General features: G+C 37.7%; 2 protein-coding genes across 6 annotated transcripts in view; one reads left to right on the forward strand and one right to left on the reverse strand.

Annotated features, from left to right (window-relative positions):
• The window catches only part of LOC105475445 (solute carrier family 25 member 40), a 55,589-nt gene extending 44,870 nt beyond the window's left edge, over positions 1–10,719 (reverse strand). For all 4 annotated transcript variants that reach the window (XR_983353.3, XR_983354.2, XM_011730670.3 and 1 more), the window contains exon 1: positions 10,464–10,719. The gene's annotated coding sequence lies outside the window, so the exon portion shown is untranslated. The remainder of the gene's footprint in view (positions 1–10,463) is intronic.
• Positions 10,720–10,862: 143 nt separating this feature from the next.
• LOC105475444 (DBF4-CDC7 kinase regulatory subunit) overlaps positions 10,863–19,142 on the forward strand; it is a 32,768-nt gene continuing 24,488 nt past the window's right edge. For both annotated transcript variants that reach the window (XM_011730669.3, XM_011730668.3), the window contains exons 1-2: positions 10,863–11,146; positions 12,416–12,591. In XM_011730669.3, the coding sequence (XP_011728971.2) occupies positions 11,101–11,146; positions 12,416–12,591 (222 nt within the window). In that variant the 5' untranslated portion in view covers positions 10,863–11,100. The remainder of the gene's footprint in view (positions 11,147–12,415; positions 12,592–19,142) is intronic.

The following is a 19,142-nucleotide window of genomic DNA, read 5'->3' on the forward strand; positions in this document are numbered from 1 at the left end:
CAAAAGCCAAACAGACAGAGAATCCTGAAAGCAGCAAGAAAGAAGCAATTCATCATATTAAAGGGATACTTGATAAGATTAACAGCTGATTTCACATGTAAAATCATGGAGGCCACAATGCAGTGGATAACATGCAAAGTAATAAAAGAAAAAGACTGTCGAACAAGAATTCTATATTTAGCAAAATTATCCTTCAGAAATAAAAGAAAAAACCCAAACTAACACATTTCTAGATAAAGAAAATCAGAGAATTTCTCACTGGCAGACTTGCCCTACAACAAACACTAGGAGAAATCCTTCAAGCTAAAATGAAAGTCACTAGACAGTAACAGGGATTCACAGGAAGAAACAGAGCACACTAGCAAAAGTAACAAGTTAGGTAGTGATAAAAGGCATGTAAGTATATTTTTTTTGTTTGTAAGTCCTTTTTGCTCCTGATATAAAAGGCAACTGCATAAAGCAATAAACAATATTTGTTATGAGCATACAATATATAAAAATATAATGTATGACAATAGCACAAAGATGGGGAAAGGGAATGGAGCTATACAAGAAAAATTTTTATTAACTATTGAAATTATGTTGGCATTAATCTGAACTAGATTTTATAAACTAAGATGTTAACTGAAACCCTGCAAGCAACCATAAAATTTTAAAATATATTAGAAGTAGCAATGAAATTAAAATATACAATATCTATTTAAAATAAAAGGAGGCAATAAAGAGTGAGTGAAACAAGCACAATATACACAGTACCCAACTTACAATGGTGCCACTTACTATTTTTCAATTTTATGATGGTGCAAAAGCAATATGCATTCAGTAGAAATCATACTTCGAGTATCCATACAACCATCCCATTTCTGTTTTTCACTTTCAGTACAGTATTCAATAAATTACATGATATTCAACAGTCTTTTATAAAACAGGCTTTATATTACACCATTTTGCATAACTGTAGGCTACTGTAAGTGTTCTGAGCATGTTTAAGGTAGACTAGGATAAGCTACGATGCCTGGTAGATTAGGTGTATTAAGTGGATTTTTGACTTATGACATTTTCAATTTATGATGGGTTTGCTGGGATGTAACTCCATCATAAATTGAGGAGCACCTGTATGTAAATGAAATACAGAAAACAAGTAATAAAATGGCAGATGTAAACCTCACCTCAATAAATGTAAATATACAACTAAAAGGCAGAGATTGGCAAAATCAATTTAAAAATAATAATCAAACTATATCTTGGCTACCAGAGATTTAAAAAAAAAAATATGAGACAGAGCCTTGCTCTGTACACCCAAGCTAGAGTACAGTGGCATGATTATAGCCCACTGCTGCCTCAAACTCCTGAGCTCAAGCGATCCTCCTGCCTCAGTCTCCCAAGTAACTGGAATTACACACCACCATGCTCAGCTACTGTTATTTTAAATTTTTTACAAATAAGTCTCACTGTGTTGCCTAGGCTGGTCTCAAACTCTTGGCCTCAAGAGATTATCCTGCCTCAGCTTCCTGAGAAGCTGGGATTACAGGAGTGAGCCACCACACACAGCATGACTCTTATATTTAAAGATACAAATAAGTTGAATGTAAAAGAAAGAAACAATAAAGATAACAATGTAAGTAAATGTAAAAATCTGTATTTTTAGTTAGTAACTGAATTGTTAATGTATTTTTGGTTAGCAACACCACTTTTTTCCTATATGATTTAAAATACAATTACATAAAATGGTAATTATAAATCTAAATTGATTTATGTCATTTATATCTATTTATATGTTATTTATAACAACAATATGTAATTTATCACAACATAAAGTGGATGGGGAGATGGAGGTATACAGGAGCAAAAGTTGTGTATAATATTAAAACCAAGCTGGTATTATTCCGAACTAAATTGTTATATATTTGATGGTAATTGCAATTCTAAGACTACCATTAAGAAAATACCTAAAATATATATTTAAAAGAAATTATAAGGGAATCAAAATGGTACACCAGAACACATCTATCACAAAAGAAGGTGATAATGAAGGAATGGAGGAATAAAATGATATGACATATAAAAAACAGCAAAATGGCAAAATACGCTCTCGTGAGTAATTTCATTAAATAAAATAAACTCTCCAATTAAGAGGTAGAGACTAGAATAATGAATTTTAAAAGTACCCAACTATATGCTGTCTAAAAGAGACTTTAGACCCAAAGACACACATAGGCCAAATGTGAAAGTGGAAAAAGACATTCTATGTAAACGGTAATTGTAAGAGAGCTGGAGTGGTAGTACTAGTATTAGACAAAATAGACTTTAAGACAAAAATTGTTACAAGAGCAAAGAAAGATGTTATGTAACGATACAAGTTGTCAATCCATCAAGAAAATATAAAAATTATAAACATATATACACCTAAAAATAGAGCCCCAAATATAAAAAGTAAAAGTGATAGAACTAGAGACAGATAGTTCAACAATATTTGGAAACTTCATCATCTCACTTTCAATAATGAATAGAACCAGAAAAAACATAAACAAGGAATCAGAAAGACTTGAACAACACTATAAAGCAGTTAGACCTAACAGACATATATTGAACACCCCCCCCCCAAATAACACCAAAATACACATTCTTCTGAAGTGAACATGGAACATTCTTTTAGATCATATGTTAGGCCACAAAACAATTCTTACTTAATAAAACTAAAATAATACGAAATATCATTTTTTGACCAAAATAAGAGAAACTGTAAAATCAATAATGAGAAAATGTGGAAAATTCTTGAATACGTGGAACTGAATAATATACTAAAATAACCAAGGAGTCAAAGAAGATAATTACAATGGAAACTTGAAAATGTCTTCAGATGAAAGAAAATGAAAACACAACACACCCAAACTTAATGGACACAGCAAAGCAGTGCTCAGAGGGAAATTTACAGTTATAAAAATCTACATTAACAAATAAGAAAGATCTCTCAAATCAATAAACTAAACTTCTCCCTATAAAACTATCAAAAGAACAAACTAAATCCAAGGCATGTAAGAGGGAAAAAATACTATATATCAAAATGAAGATGAAAAGGAAAAAATACTATAAATCAAAATGAGGATGAAACAGGAAAAAATACTGTAAATAAAAATGAGGATAAAAAATAGAATATAAAAACTACAGAGAAAATTAATAAAACCAAAAGTGGTTTAAAGGATCAACAAAATCTATAATCTTTTAGGTATACTGGCCAAGGGGGAAAAAAAGACAACTCAAATTACTAAAATCAGGAATGAAAGTGGAGACAATATTACCAGTATAGTCTATTTGTTCTTGAGTCAATAGTCTGCTTACTTCTAAATATACTTATTAGAAACCTCTTCTATCAAAAATCAAAATCTCCCCAAGAGAGAAAGGTCCAGGACCAGATGGTGTCACAGATAAATTCTATCAATATTTAAGAAAGAATTTACACCAAGCCTTCTCAAACTCTTCCAATAAATAAAGGAGGGAACACTTCCTAATTCATTTTATGAAGCCAGTACAACATTCCTCTGATGTCAATGCCAAAGACCTCACAAGAAAACTAGCGACCACTAGCCCCTCTGTATGAAAGGTGCAAACATTCTCAAGAAAATACCAGTAAACCAAATACAACCACATATAAAGCAAGTATATACCATGACCAAGTCAGATTTACCCCCGGGAATACAAGGATGGTTCAACACATTAAAATCAATCAACAAAATACACCATGTTAATTAAATGAAGGAAGAAAAAAAAACATATCATCAACTCAATTGATGCAGAGAAAAATCTGACAACATCCAGCACCCTTTCATGACACAAATATGTGATAAAGTAGGAAAAGAAGGGAAGTTCATCAACCTGATAAAGGACATCTATGAAAAAAACTCAAAAATAACATCATATTTAACAAAAGAAAGACTGAAAGCTTTTCCCTGAAGATCAGGAAAATAAAAAGCATGTCCATTCTCTTATCACTTTGATAACACATTATAACAGAAGTTCTAGCTGAGGCCATCAGGCAATAAAAAGAAACAAAAGGCATCTAGATTTGAAAGAAAGAAGTAAAAGTATCTCTAATAGATGATTTGATTTTATATCTATAATATCCTAAAGAATCCACCAAAAATCTATTAAAGCTAATAAATACAGCAAAGTTGCAGAATACAAGATCAATATATAATAATCAATTGTATTTCTATACAATAGCAGTAAACAATTTGAAAATGAAATTAACAAAATAGTTTCCTTTACAATAGCATCAAAAAGAATGAAATACTTAATAAATGTAATCAAGGGGGTGTAAGTCCTGTATAATGAAAACCACAAAACACTGTTCAAATTAAAGAAGACTTAAATAAATGGAAAGACACCTTGTGTTCATGAATTGGAAAACATATTGTGTAGATGATAATACTCTACAAATTCAATGAAACTGTGACCAAATTTCCAACTACTTTTTTTGTGGAAATTGATAAGCTGACCCTAGAACTCATATGGAATATTAAGAGACCCTGAATAGCCAATCTTGAAAAAGAACAAATTTGTAGTACTAATACTTCCCAATTTCAAAATGTACTAAAAATTTACAGTAATTAAAATTGTGTAGTACTGACATAAGGAGAGACATATAGATCAATGGAATAGAACTGAAAGCCCAAAAACAAGCCTATACATCTAGAGGCAACTGATTTTTAACAAGGTTTTAAAAATATTTCCATGATAAAAATAATAGTCTTTTCAACAGATAATGTTGGGAAAACTGGATATCCACATGCAGAAAAATGAAGATGGACTCTCTACTCACATAATATACAGAAAATTATCTCAAAGTGGGTCAAGGACATAAATGTAGGCAAAGTACAGAATTCTCATAAGAATAAATCTGTATGACCCTGAATCTGGCAATAGTGCCCTAGATATGATACTAAAAGCACAGGCAACAAAAGAAAAATAAAATTAGATTTTATTAAAAAAAATTGTGTATCAAAGGACACTATCAAAAAATTGAAAGACCAGGTATGGAAAAGAACAAAATTTTTGCAAATCATATATCTGATAAGGGTCTAGTATTCAAAATATATAAAGAACTTAAAATTAAACAACAAGAACAACAAAAAAAAACCTTCAAAAAAAGGAGCAAGGGACCTAATATTTAGAGAAGGTATACTGATGGCCAATAAGCACATAAAAAGGTATTCAACATCATCACTTATTGGGAATATGAAAATCAAAACCAGAAATAGATGCCACTGCACACCCACTAGGAAGGCTATAATTAAAAGTACAGAATATCACATGTGTTGACAAGGATGTGGAGAAATGGGAACTCTTTTACACTGCTAATGAGAATGTAAAACGCTGCAGCCACATGGAAAATAGTTTGGCAGTTCCTCAAAATGTTAAACACAGAATTATAATATAACCCGGAAATTCTCAGTAATAATTCTAGGTATATACCCCAGAGAACTGAAAACATAATAGTCTGACAAACATTTGCTTGTACACAAATGTTCAGAGATTATTATTCATAATAGCTAAAAATAAAAACAAACGAAATGTTCATCAACTGATGAAAGGATAAACAAAATGTGGTATATCCCTACAAGAGAATTTTATTCATCTCTAAAAAGTGAATGAAGACCTGATATATGCTACAAAATAGATAAGTCTTGAAAACATGCTCAATAAAAGCCAGACACAAAAAACCCCACATATTCTATTTCTATGAAATGTCCAGAATAGGCAAATCCATAGGGACAGAAAGCAAAAGAGTGATTGCCAGGGGTTGAGGAGACAGGAAGAATGAGAATGAGTGCTTGATGGGTAAGAGGTTTCTTTTTCCTATGTTGAAAATGTTCTGGAATTAGATAGTGGTGATGGTTGCACAACATTGTTAATATACTGGAAGCCACTGAATTCTACACTTCAAAATGGTTACAATGGCAAATTTTATGTTATATGAATTTTACCTGAATTTTAAAAACTGAAACTGTATGAGATCCCAGTTCACACCCAGTGATAATAACACTGTGCTTCATACATTACTGGAAGGAGAATCAAAAACGTCAATAGTTTCTCATACTGTTAAATATTATGTTACCTTATGATTCAGCTATTCTAAAAGAAGTAAAAATACATGCCCAAAAAAACCTTGTGTGCCAATGTTCATAGCAGCATTATCCAAAACAGCCAGAAAAATAGAAACAAGCCAAGTGTCCACTAACAGATGAACGGATAAACTGTGGTATATTCGCACAATGAACTACTACTCAGCAATAAAAAAGAATGAACTACTGATACATGTAAAGCATAAATGAATCACAAAAAGATTACATTATGAAAAATAATTACAACCCAAAATGTACAAATTACATGATTGCATTTATATTATGCTGAAATACGGAGAAAACCATTCTATGATAATAAAAATCAGAAGACTGGTTACTTCTGGTGGGAGAAGAGAGACTGGAAAGAACGAGGCATCCTTCTGAGATGACAAAATGATTTGTATTTTCATTTTAGTGGTAACTACATGGATATACATATTTATTAGAATACATAAATTCATATTTAGATACATAATGTTTAACATGGCTGTACTTTATTGCATGTGGATTATAAATGTTTGAAATTTTATACGATAAGACTTCTACGAGTATAACAGTAAATAAGCTTCACTGGGCATAGCACATTGTTAGTGCTCAATCAAAACAGGAGGAAAGCAGGAAATGAGGCAGGTAGATAGATTATTTTATAGTCATGGCCAAGTATGTGTCTCATACCACCCTAAAGGAATTTACAATTTAGTTCAGTATGTAAGATATAACCTCTGAACTGGTTCATTATCTGTAACAGCTGATGGAGGTGCCAAGTAGCCTCTGAATTATGTTGCTTTGAGGCATCCATTACCATATATTCCCAAATTCTGAATCCTCCTGTCTTGCCTTTTTTTTTTTTTTTTTTTTTTGGAGACAAGGTTTCACTCTGGACTATAGTGGCCAATCACAGTTCACTGAAGCCTAGACCCCTGGGCTCAAGTGATCCTCCCACCTCAGCCTCCCGAGTAGCTGGGACCACTGGTGTGCACTAGTCTAACGGGGTTAATTTTTTCATTTTCTGTAGAGACAGCGTCTCCCTATGTTGCCCAGGCTGGTCGCAAACTCCTGGACTCAAGTGATCCTCCCACCATGGCCTCCAAAAGTGCTGGTATTACAGGCGTGAGCCACCTAGCCCGGCCTCTCCATTTTTGATCCTTCACTTAGGATGTGTTCACAGGCCTGATAATGCTGAATTTACCCTGGTTTCCCAGCCCACATTCACCTGAGACATTAACTTCAGTGCCACAGTCACTAACCAATCCTATCCTTGCATACACTTAGCCTGCAAAACTAAGAATTTAACCTTATATATAACCTTAAGCCCTCCAATTCACCAGGATAGTGAGACTATGAAATGTGCAAATTAAATAATAAAAATAGACCAGAATACATTTCAGAAAACAACATATTAATAGTTGGCACATGAATCAAACAGGAATGATTATTATTCAAGACCCAAATGAGCAGGAGATAAAGGTTGAATCTAAACTAGGTTTGCTATGGACAGGAAAAAATTCTTGCTAAGCCAGGTGAAGAGGCTTAGGCAAAATAAAGAAAAAAAGTGGTAAGTATTATAAAATTAATTTGTCTAGATTCTAGAATAAAAAATTTATATTTGGATATGTGTGAGGTAATCGGAAAGATCAGATTTAGATCTCTGATAATCACAGAAAGTTGTGGAGTAGACTAAACAATATTATCTTCATTTATAGATAAGGAAATTCTAGCATAGAAAGGTTAACTTTTCTTTTCTTTTTGAGATGGAGTTTCGCTCTGTCGCCCAGGCTGGAGTGCAATGGCGCGATCTCAGCTCACTGCAACCTCCGCCTTCTGGGTTCAAGTGATTTTCCTGCCTCAGCCTCCTGAGTAGCTGGGGTTACAGGCGCACACCACCATGCCCAGCTAATTTTTGTATTGTTAGTAGAGCCGGGGTTTCACCATGTTAGCCAGGCTGGTCTCCATCTCCTGACCTTGTGATCCGCCACCTCGGCCTCCCAAAGTGCTGGGATTACAGGCTTGAGCCACTATGCCCTGCCAGAAAGGTTAACATTTGCTCAAGGTCATAAAACTAGTTAGGGATAGGGCAGGTAATTAATAAAATTCATTTCTCTTGATTCACAGCCACATATTCATTTAATTAGATCATGATTCTGCTCAACGTTCTCCAATTTTGCCTAATATAACTCTTGAACATAGTTTCTCACCATAAATAACCCCGCCCCCATTCACTTCTTGAATGTCTACCCTTCCTCTGAAGGAATGTTTTCAAGCACATTTTCAAGATCTACTTTAAGACAAACCCCATCCTCTTACCAACAGACCTGACCACTGGACAATAAAAAGGAGGTTTCTATCCTTACTGACTATAGCCACGTCCTTTCTGTGGCTACTAAAAGATTTAGGTTCCAGTAATATTTTTAAAAACTAACCTCGGATAATAGATTAGAAAATTACTAACTATCGAGTAAAGCAGACTTCCTGTTTATTTATTGCTCGGAATTACCACCTTCAGTGCAGTCAAGGGTGAGTCTAACAGCATAGGGTGCAACTATGTTACTGTCCTTCCTCTTCACAGTAAATAAGACACACAACTCATCTTTCACAAGAACATAAAATGGACTTCCTTTTTTGAAAAAATGTTCCTCAATAGAAGCATGCTTAAATCTTTCCCACATCCTCTAAACCTTCCAAAGATCAAGTCTTCCCTCCATTGTACTTTCCTAAAATAACAATTTTTTTTGAAAGAGTACACTCAACCTGTCTGAACTTCAAGCTGATCATTTTTATCTAGTACTGTACTCATCTCCGCCACCCACTCAAATTACCCTTAAGGAAACCAATGATACCTGAAAAGCCAAAATCAAACACATATTTTTCAAGTCTTAATCTTACCTGTCCTGGGGATGAAGGAACTGGTGCAGCGCTCACTAGGATATAATTACAGAGCTCTTAAGGAGCTCTCCTCTGTGCCAGGTACTGTACTAAGCATTCAAAAATGTTCATTTAACCTTTACAACATCCCTGAGAAGTATTACCCCCTTTTAACGGATTAAAATTGGGGCTCAAAATTACCCAGAGGCCAAGTAGTGAAGCCCATATGATTCTAATGTTTGCAGTCTCTTCTCAATTCTGTGGCATTTCCTCCATATCTTTCAGTATTTCATCAACCACGCTTTTAATCAGTTCTCTCATTTCACATGCTCTCCTTGGCAATTTCATTTCCTCCCAGAGCTTTAATTACATTATATATTAGTGCTTCCCAACTTTTTAAATCTTTCTGTTAATATAGACATTTTGTGCTCTCTGTAGCTTGTATTTTGAAAATAAGTTCCCATAGAAATTACAATATTGAATATGTTTACTTAAACCACACTTCCTTCCACCACTCAAGATCTGTTAACCTTTAATGAACTGCCCCATGATTAAAATCAACAGACCGTGAGGTAGAAATATTTTATTGGAGAGATATCAAATCACTCTATTTCCTCTTCCCATGTCCACTTTTCCTAGACATTTCTCTCGAGTCATAAACATCTTCAACTGTCTAATAAGCATAGTTCCATGACTGTCGCCCCAGGGCCTTCAACATAAACCTGTCTAAAACCAAACTCTCATTTCCCTTAGCAAACGTGTTCTCTGAGTTCTCCAGCTAATATTGTCACAACCCACCCTTGTCTATTCTTTGAGGTACCTACCTGCAAAACTGTAACGCTGACACTCTGACTTCCTTGAGCTACCAGGTAAAAAAAAACAACCATTACAGGAGTGCCTATTATGGCCTGGAGTAGAGGAACGCAAAATAGTTCAAAACATCCTCTTCCTCCCGAAGAAACAGATTTTTTTTTGGCGAGGCATGTTCCAACTTATAAAATTAAAATATATTCACAACATTTTAATTTGATCTTTAATCTGTTTTACAGGAAAAAAAATGTCATGTTACTTTCCACTCCTTCATTATTGAAATAAAGTTACACACAAGTAAACGAAAACAGTTCTGTATACAATAAAAGTCAACAGGGCAGCGCAAATAGCCAACTACCCAAGGACACAAAGTGACCTGGACGCGTTCTGGGGTGTCGCTGCCGTCACGACCGGGGGCCGCCTCCTCCCTCCGACGTCCCCCGGGACCGCTCTCTCTCCCGCAAGTCGCTCTGCGGCCTGTCCTCAGCCGGCGGGGTCGGCAGTGACCGCGGGAAAACCCCGCTGGCTGTGCGACCCAGGGCGCGCTGAGCAGGGGCTGCGGCTGCCGCCACCGCCCGGCTCCGGCCCCGGCCAGAGCTGAGTCCGGGATCGGCCGAAGCCCCTTGCCTTCAGCCTCCCAGACGTCCGACCAGTGGAAAATTAGCATACCTGGGGGAGAAAGCAGCTGGAAGGCCGGCGGTCCTGGCAAACCTAGAAGGCGGAAATAACCCTGGTGATGGGCGGTGCAGGGCTCCAGCGCTAACTGCATCCACTAGGTTTGGTCAACACAGAGCCGCGCCAACTCTCTGTGGCTGCGCCAAGACCTGAAGGGGCGGACTGAGAGCCGGGGTCAGAGGCTGAGAGGGCATCGGAATGGGAGCGGGGCAGAGGGGAACACATATCCTGCGGAGACCGAGCGAGGCGCCACAAGGACAGCGGCGTGAGGGGGCGGGGCGCGCGGCGCGAGAAGGCGGGCACGAGGGGCGAGCGCGAGGCGGGGCACGGCGCGCGGCGTGAGACGGGGCGGGGCGCGCGTATCGGCGCCGCGGCCGCGTGACGCGTTTTCAAATCTTCAACCGCCGCAACCCACTCGTTTGTGCTTTGCGCCTTCCTCCTCCGCGCTTTGGAGCCGGATCCGGCCCCGGAAACTCGACCCGCAGACGCGGTACCTCTGCTGCGTGGAGGCCGTAGCCGGCGGAAGGAGAGAGGCGGCCGTCCTGTCAACAAGCCTGGGGAAGCCGTGCTTTCGTGGCCGCCCAGCGCGACACTTTCTCCGGACCCAGCATGTAGGTACCGGGCGACTGCCATGAACTCCGGAGCCATGAGGATCCACAGTAAAGGGCATTTCCAGGGTAAGAAGCCCCTCCTCCGCCTGCAGTCCCTTTAATCCTTTCCTCCCCTCGTAGTTCCACCATTGATTCTTCAGACTTCTCCCGCCGGTTCCTCAGCTTTTTTTTTCTGACCGCCCTCCTCTGGGGTCTGAAGGAAGGGGCTCCTTCAGTGTTTTGTCTAAGAAGGAACGGATTCCGGCCCGGCCCCCCGAGCGCTCTGCCCTTTACAGCGGCGGACCCAGATTCATTCCCGGTCGTGCCTTCGGTTGAAAACTAGCAAACAATGTGCAGATCCGGGACCTCGCTGGGGCTGCCGTGCTCTCTTCTGCCGGGCTTCCGCAGATGCTGCGCCTCCGCCCGGGCCCTTGGAGGCGACGGACAGCATCCTCAGTTTAAAGTCAGACACGCTCGTCGCTTTTCGCTTCAGTATTAGATTGAGTGATTGTGGGTGGATTTTTGGTCTTAACCCTTGAAAGTTTATTTTCCCTTCCTCATAAGTTGGGGGAAAGCATTTGTATTTCAAACATCCCATTGCTGGTTTCAACATTACAAACAGGGAAACAAAAGCACATTTCCATTTTCAATCACTTTATTTGGTGAAACATTCCACCACCTAAGTTTTTGTACAGGTATTTGTATATGTGTAGTAATTACCAATTTAAGAACAGGTTGCGTTTGAAAAATTAATTTTTAAAGCAGTTGCTCGGATCTCAGATCTGTTTTTAATGAAAATAATGAAATGAAAGGTTTAGTTCTTCGTAATGGACCGTTAAATTCCTAATACATAGACAAATTGTATGTGAAATGGACCATTTAGTTGTTAACATGCAGACAAACTTTATATGAAACTAAAACTTGAGCAGTCTGAAACCCTTGACTAGGTTATTCTGGGTAACAGGATTCTTTCATCGCTAAATGAAGTTTAAACACCAGTTTTGAATGTTCAGCAGAATGGCAGATGCTCAATAAGTAGTTGAGTATTAAATACCCCCATGGAGTTTACATCCTAAAGAAGAAAATCTTTCAAAAGAGTTTTATATAGTCCCGTGCCTCAGGAATAAATACAAGAATATTTCTTGCTGAGTCAACTATTATTTTACAATATGCGGTCTGTGAAAATATATAGAGCATTTTGCCTCTGTCCTAAGTAGTGCTACAAAGAAATACATTTCAGTGCTAATAAACTGGTAGGATTGTAAGGATTTTTATTTTGTAATGTTGTATAATGAAATGTTTTAAAAATAGTACAAGTGTCTGTGTAAAACATCTGATTCTAAATATCTTTAATAGCAGGTGGAATCCAAGTCAAAAATGAAAAAAGCAGACCATCTTTGAAATCTCTGAAAACTGATAACAGGCCAGAAAAGTCCAAATACAAGCCACTTTGGGGAAAAGTATTTTACCTTGACTTACCTTCTGTCACCATATCTGAAAAACTGCAAAAGGACATTAAGGATCTGGGAGGGGTAAGTGAAAACCCTAAACTGGCATAGAAGGAAAAATTTGTAACTACTACTTTCTACTGTGTAATCATTTAAATTTTTCATTTTAGAAAAGTTAAACCCTTCTGTTAGCACCAAGATTAACATTATTATCAGCTGTTTATCATTAATGAAAAACCATTTGTTTTAACCTTTTGTGGACTGGCAAAACTTTCAGGTTTCTCCGATTAGCAGTCTTGTATAAAGTTCCCAGCGTATAAGACTCCCCTGTCCTAGTGGAACTGCTCACTGTAATGTTGGAATGTCCTCCAGATGACAGCAGTTTCTTGATTATGAATCTTGGGGAGCTACGTAAGTTTGTATGGACTAGTGTAACAATTAAGAATGTTATTACAGAACACCCATGCAAACCACACAGTTAAAATTGTTCCTGAGCGATACAGATGCTGTTTCAACAGAATGAATGTTATTAAAGGAATAAAAATTTGCATTAAGAATCTGGAGATACTTTCCTACCTTGTACACTGATTAGATGATTGGGAAATTAGAAATCTCAGGCAAAGGCCGGGCACAGTAGCTCACGCCTGTAATCCCAGCACTTTGGGAGGCTGAGGCGGGCGGATCACAAGGTCAGGAGGTCGAGACCATCCTGGCTAACACGGTGAAACTCCATCTCTACTAAAAATACAAAAAAAAAAAAATTAGCTGGGCACGGTAGCGGGCGCCTATAGTCCCAGCTACTTCGGAGGCTGAGGCAGGAGAATGGCGTGAACCCAGGAGGCAGAGCTTGCAGTGAGCTAAGATCGCCCCACTGCACTCCAGCCGGGGCAACAGAGCGAGACTCTGTCTCAAAAAAAAAAAGAAAGAAAAGAAAACTCAGGCAAAATTCTAGGATCTTAATAGGATTAAGGTTAATATTGGATGAATTTTAGCAAATGAGGTGATAAAGGTTTTTTCTGTCTTAAAGGGTCATACTGGACTTTGACTTTCTGAAGGTCTGTGTCTTTGAGTGTCTAAACTGATCCTTTCATTCCCAGACTGGTAACTTTTCATTTTATTTTTATTTTGAGACGGGGTCTCGTTCTATATGGCCTAGGTTGGAGTGCAGTGGTGCTATCTCGGCTCACTGCAACCTCCGCCTCCCAGGTTCAAGTGATTCTTATGCCTCAGCCTCCACCTCCTGAGTAGCTACAATTACAGGCATGTGCCACCACTCCTGGGTAATTTTTGTATTTTTAGTGGAGTTAGGGTTTCACCATGTTGCCCAGGCTAGTCTCAAACTTCTGACCTCAGGTGATTTGCCCACCTCAGCCTTCTGAAGTGCTGGGATTTACAGGCATGAGCCCTCCAGGCCCTGCCAATTCCCAAACTAGAAACTTACCAGAAGAACATGTGCTAACAAGTTTCCTGGAACTGTTTGTTAATATGATATTTTATTTACCTATCTCTGAAAAGTTACTCTACTTTTTTACTATTCATTTTGTTAAACTAAAACACTGTGACATGCTTGTAATAGTAATATTTATCGTAATGATCATACGACAGCATTCTTAAAGGTCATGTTTACTAGGCCAGCCACCCTATTGACTGTGTATCTATTAAGCATATCTTAATGTGTTAAGGACCTTAGACATTGAGTAAAAAAAGACCCCTTCATCTTAGAAGCAAAGTACTTGAGGTCCAGAGAAAGTAAATGGCCCAGTTAGAGCAGTATTAGCTTCTTAATTCCAACAGCAACATAGTTCCTGCACCATTCTGTTCCTCTAGCAATCAGTGGCTACAAATGGCTATCTGGCTGTTAATTCACACCTGTAATCCTAGCACTTTGGGAGGCCGAGGCAGGTAGATGGCTTGAGGCCAGGAGTTCAAGACCAGCCTTTGCAACATGGCAAAACTCCATGTCTACTAAAAAATACAAAAATTAGCCAAGAATGGTGGCGCATACTTGTAGTCCCAGCTACTTGGGAGGCCAAGGCATGAGAATCGCTTGAACCTGGGAGGTGGAGGTTGCAGTGAGCCAAGATTGTGCCACTGCACCCCAGCCTGGGTGACAGAGTGAGACCCTCCAAAAAAAAAAAGTAGCTTAAAGTAGCTATCCGATGTGATTTGATGACAGCTTTCTCAAATACGATGAACAACCCATTAACTCTAGGTCTAATGGTCTAGATCAGTGATATTTAGATTTGCGTTTTTATCAGTAGAACCCTTTGAACAAAATAATATTCAGAAGTCTAACATGTAAAGCCTATAAAAAGGGAACTCCTTAGGCTAAAACAACAGTATTGAGGCTAAAGCAAGAACCACTTGCCCTGTCACCTTTCTTCTATCTCCACAGCAGTTCCTGAGGTAATTGCAAGAAACAAATTTTGAATTACTTCTGCCATACGTAATAGTTGAGGGAGCTTTTGGTTTTACATACTTAGTCTTACCCTGAAATGATTGAAGTAGACCAGTGAAGTTAGGAGCATATTAAGGGTGTGACTTTCCAAATTTTCCTTTGGATTTCCCAAAAATCCAAAGCTATGGATTTTCAACTGAATTTGATTTATTAACTTTCTTCTAAAAAAAAAGTTTTATTTATTGAATTCTGATCTTCCCATACTATCTTTTCTATAATTAATGATATTTAATTCTCGGGTCCTGGTTTCTTTCTTCAGCACATTTACTATTTCTGTCACTAAAAAAGATTTTCTCATAAAGATCTCCTACATGAGCTAATTTATCTTCACATCATTACTTTAGGTGCCTTTTTAATTCACCACGTCACATACCTTGGTTTCTACAATCTCGGTGAAAACATCTTAATACCCCATTTATCTACAGAGTATGCTTCTGACAAATTTAACCACTGAGAGCACAGCACCCAGATTCTGATATAAAGGGGAAATACCTTTAATAGTGCAAGAAAAGTAGGTGTTACAAAACCATCTAAGGAGAACGTGGGATCAACCACAGGTCCATGTCTAAATAGTTTTGGCTGAAATAAGGCAATTGGAGAGGAACAGAAATGTAAGCCAATACCTTGGCGTATTAGCTTGAACAGTAAAAGGTTTGGTGTTCGTCATGATGACCTTGAGTCATCAGAAAATAACGTTTTGAGTTTACTCTTTAAATGGCGTAGATTCAACAATATCTGATAAATTGAATAACCTGGTAGAACTGATTCAACAAATGTTGAGTATGGTGTGCACTGCACTCTGTGTTTTGGTAGATTCAAAAATGAATCCTGCCGGGCTTGGAGGCTCACATCTATAATCCCAGCACTTTGGGAGGCTGAGGCAGGCAGATCACTTGAGGTCAGGAGTTTGAGACCAGCCTGGCCAACATGATGAAACCCCATCTCTACTAAAAATACAAAAATTTAGCTGGGCATGGTGGCACACACTTGTAATCCCGGCTGCTGGGGAGACTGAGGCAGGAGAACCTCTTGAATCTGGGACGTAGAGGTTGCAGTGAGCCAAGATGGTGCCACCGCACTCCACCTGGGCAACAGCGAGACTGTCTCTCAAAAGAAAAATAAAATAAAAAATGAGTCCTTATGTCCGTCCTATCCTCATGTTCTAACCTAGGTGGAGATGACATTGGTACAAGTAATTGTGTTAATAATACAACATAGAACATCAGGAGCAATGAGAGATTAGTTCCAGCTAAGGAATTGTGGATTTCGTTCATACAAAATTGGAACATGGCTTTGAAGAATGATGAAGATTTGGGCATGTGGGAATTCATTCAAAAATTATTCCACCAGTGTCTCCAGTATATCAGCACTATTTTAGATCCTAGAGATACAAAAATAAGTAAAATATAATGCTCTAGGTATTCTTAGTCTAGCGGAAACCTCAGACAACTAAATAATTTGTATTAGAGTGTTGTTAGTGCTTTGACAGAAATATGTAGAAATTGCTATTAGAACACAGAGATAGGAATGATTAACTCTGCCATTAGGAATCAACAGAGATAACGTTTGAGCTGGATCTTAAAGTCTTAGTTTGCAAGGCAAATAGACATACTGAATAGAGGAAATCACATTTAAAATATATGTCAATGCGGTTTGTTTCTACAACTGATGTTGCAGTGAGATTTGAGCTTAGGATATAGGTGGGGGGAATGGCAGGAAACAAAATTACATTAGGGCTATGTTGCAAAGGGCGTTTTATTCACTACTGAGGAGTTTTAACTCTGTAAGAAATGAAAAACCGAAGGAAATTAGTGGTACTAACATAAGAACAGACATACACACCAATAGAATAAAACAGAGAACCCAGAAATAAACCCTCGCATATATGACTAATTGATTTTCAAGAAGGGTACCAAGACCATTCATTGGGGAAAAGATGATCTTTTCAACAACTGGTGCTAGGAAAACTGGATATCCACATGCAGAAAAATGAAGTTGGACCTTTACTGTGACATATGCGTAAATGACCTCAAAGTGGATCTAAGATGTATTTGTAAGAACTAAAACTCTTAATGGAAAATATAGGGAGAAGTCTTCATGACATTGGATTTGGATATGGTATCAAAATCATGTGCAACAAATGAAAAGTATAAAATTGGACTTCATCAGGATTAAGAACTTTTGTGCCTCAAAGGACATTTTTAGGAGTGAAATCACAGGAAATCTTTGCAAATTATATATCTGCTAAGGGATTAATATCCAGAATACTTGTATAAAGAACTTCTATGACCCAAGAACAAAAGGACAAATGGCCCAATTTAAAAATGGGCAGAGGAACTGAAAAGACATTTACTCAGAAAAGATATACTAATGGCAGATAAGCACATGAAAAAATGTTCAGCATCACTGATCATTAGGGAAATGTCAATCAGTAATTACTTAACACCTGTTAGGATGGTTACTGTTAAACAACCAGAAAAATAACAAGTGTTAACAAGGATTTGAAGAAGTAGAACCCTTGTGCACTCTGAGTGGTAGTGTAAAACAATATAGCCACCATACAGAATAGTATGGGTGGTTTCTGAAAAAAGTAAAAAATTGAATTACTGTATGATTCCGTAATTTCATTTCTGACTATACATCCAGAAGAATTGAAAGCAGTCTCAAAGATACCATTCACAATAGCCAAAAAGTGCGAACAGCCCCAATGTCCAACAAGTAAATAGAAAAAGAAGAGGTTGTATATACATACAGTAGAATATTATTCAGCTTTAAAAGGAAATGAAATTCTAATTCATGCTACAACATGGGTGAACCACTAAAAACACTGTGCTAAGTGAAGGAAGCCAGTTACAAAAGAACAAATGTAGGATTCCATTATATGAGTTACCTAGAATAGCCAGTTTCAGAGATGGAAAGTATTAGAACCTCTGACATTACTAGGGCCTCATATTTATGAAAATGAAGGCAGTATTTGATGTGTGAATTATTCATTTATATTATTGCCTGGCCCTTACAGGCATTTCAGTCTGTAATCCCTGGAATAAATAAATGTAGGTACATTATTTACTGGTCAATGAAAATGAATGTTGGTCAAAAAAATGATTTGTACTTAACCAAGGAGGTCACTGGGCTCAGTAGCAAATTCTGCTTAATGCTTAGATGAAGTTAACTTATCTGTTACACACTTGACTTCATTTTTATTATCCTCATTTATAGTGTGAAATCCTATAGAAATTAGATACAGCTATTTAAAATATTTTAAGAAGTCTTTCATGGATGTAAATTGTTACTGCTTATTAATGATTCACAATTTACTTCTGCTTAGTGGGTTTTTATACTATACATATTTATACTATATATTTTTCTAATAATATTAGTATTCTACTTAGTATTTACTTCTACCTATTTTTATTTTCCTGACCCTGGCGATCTTTAATAACCTTCACTTTGGGCCGGGCACGGTGGCTCACGCCTGTAATCCCAGCACTTTGGGAGGCCGAGATGGGCGGATCACAAGGTCAGGAGATCCAGACCATCCTGGCTAACACGGTGAAACCCTGTCTCTACTAAAAATACATTTAAAAAAAGAAAATTAGCCAGGTGTGGTGGCAGGCACCTGTAGTCCCAGCTACATGGGAAGCTGAGGCAGGAGAATGGTATGAACCCGGGAAGCGGAGCTTGCAGTTAGTGGAGATCTCGCCACTGCACTCCAGCCTGGGCGACAGAGCAAGACTCCGTCTCAAAAAAAAAATAACCTTCACTTTGGTATGTGTCTTTATAAGTAAATTCAGATATTTAGGCGGTGATCTTCAAACATTTTAGTAAAGTAATTCTTTTCAAACAGTATTACACTCTTAAGGGTAAAGATTCCCTGCATCCTGTAAGTTGAAGCCTCAAGGGAAGGTGTAATAAATTAGTGATTGATTTAAACTTGTATTATCTGCTATGGTAACCATTAATGATATGTGGCTACTTAAATTTAAAGTCTTTAAAATGAAATCAAATTTAAAAATCAGTGACTTGAGCTAGGCGCGGTAGTATGTGCCTGTACTCTCAGGTACTTGGGAGGCTGAGGCAGGAGGCTCTCTTGAGCCCAGGAGTTCAACACCAACCTGGGCAACATAACAAGACCCCATCTCTTAAGAAACAAAAAATTCAGTGGCTTAATCACACT

Source organism: Macaca nemestrina, chromosome 4, assembly GCF_043159975.1.
Source record: "Macaca nemestrina isolate mMacNem1 chromosome 4, mMacNem.hap1, whole genome shotgun sequence".
NCBI lineage: Eukaryota > Metazoa > Chordata > Mammalia > Primates > Cercopithecidae > Macaca > Macaca nemestrina.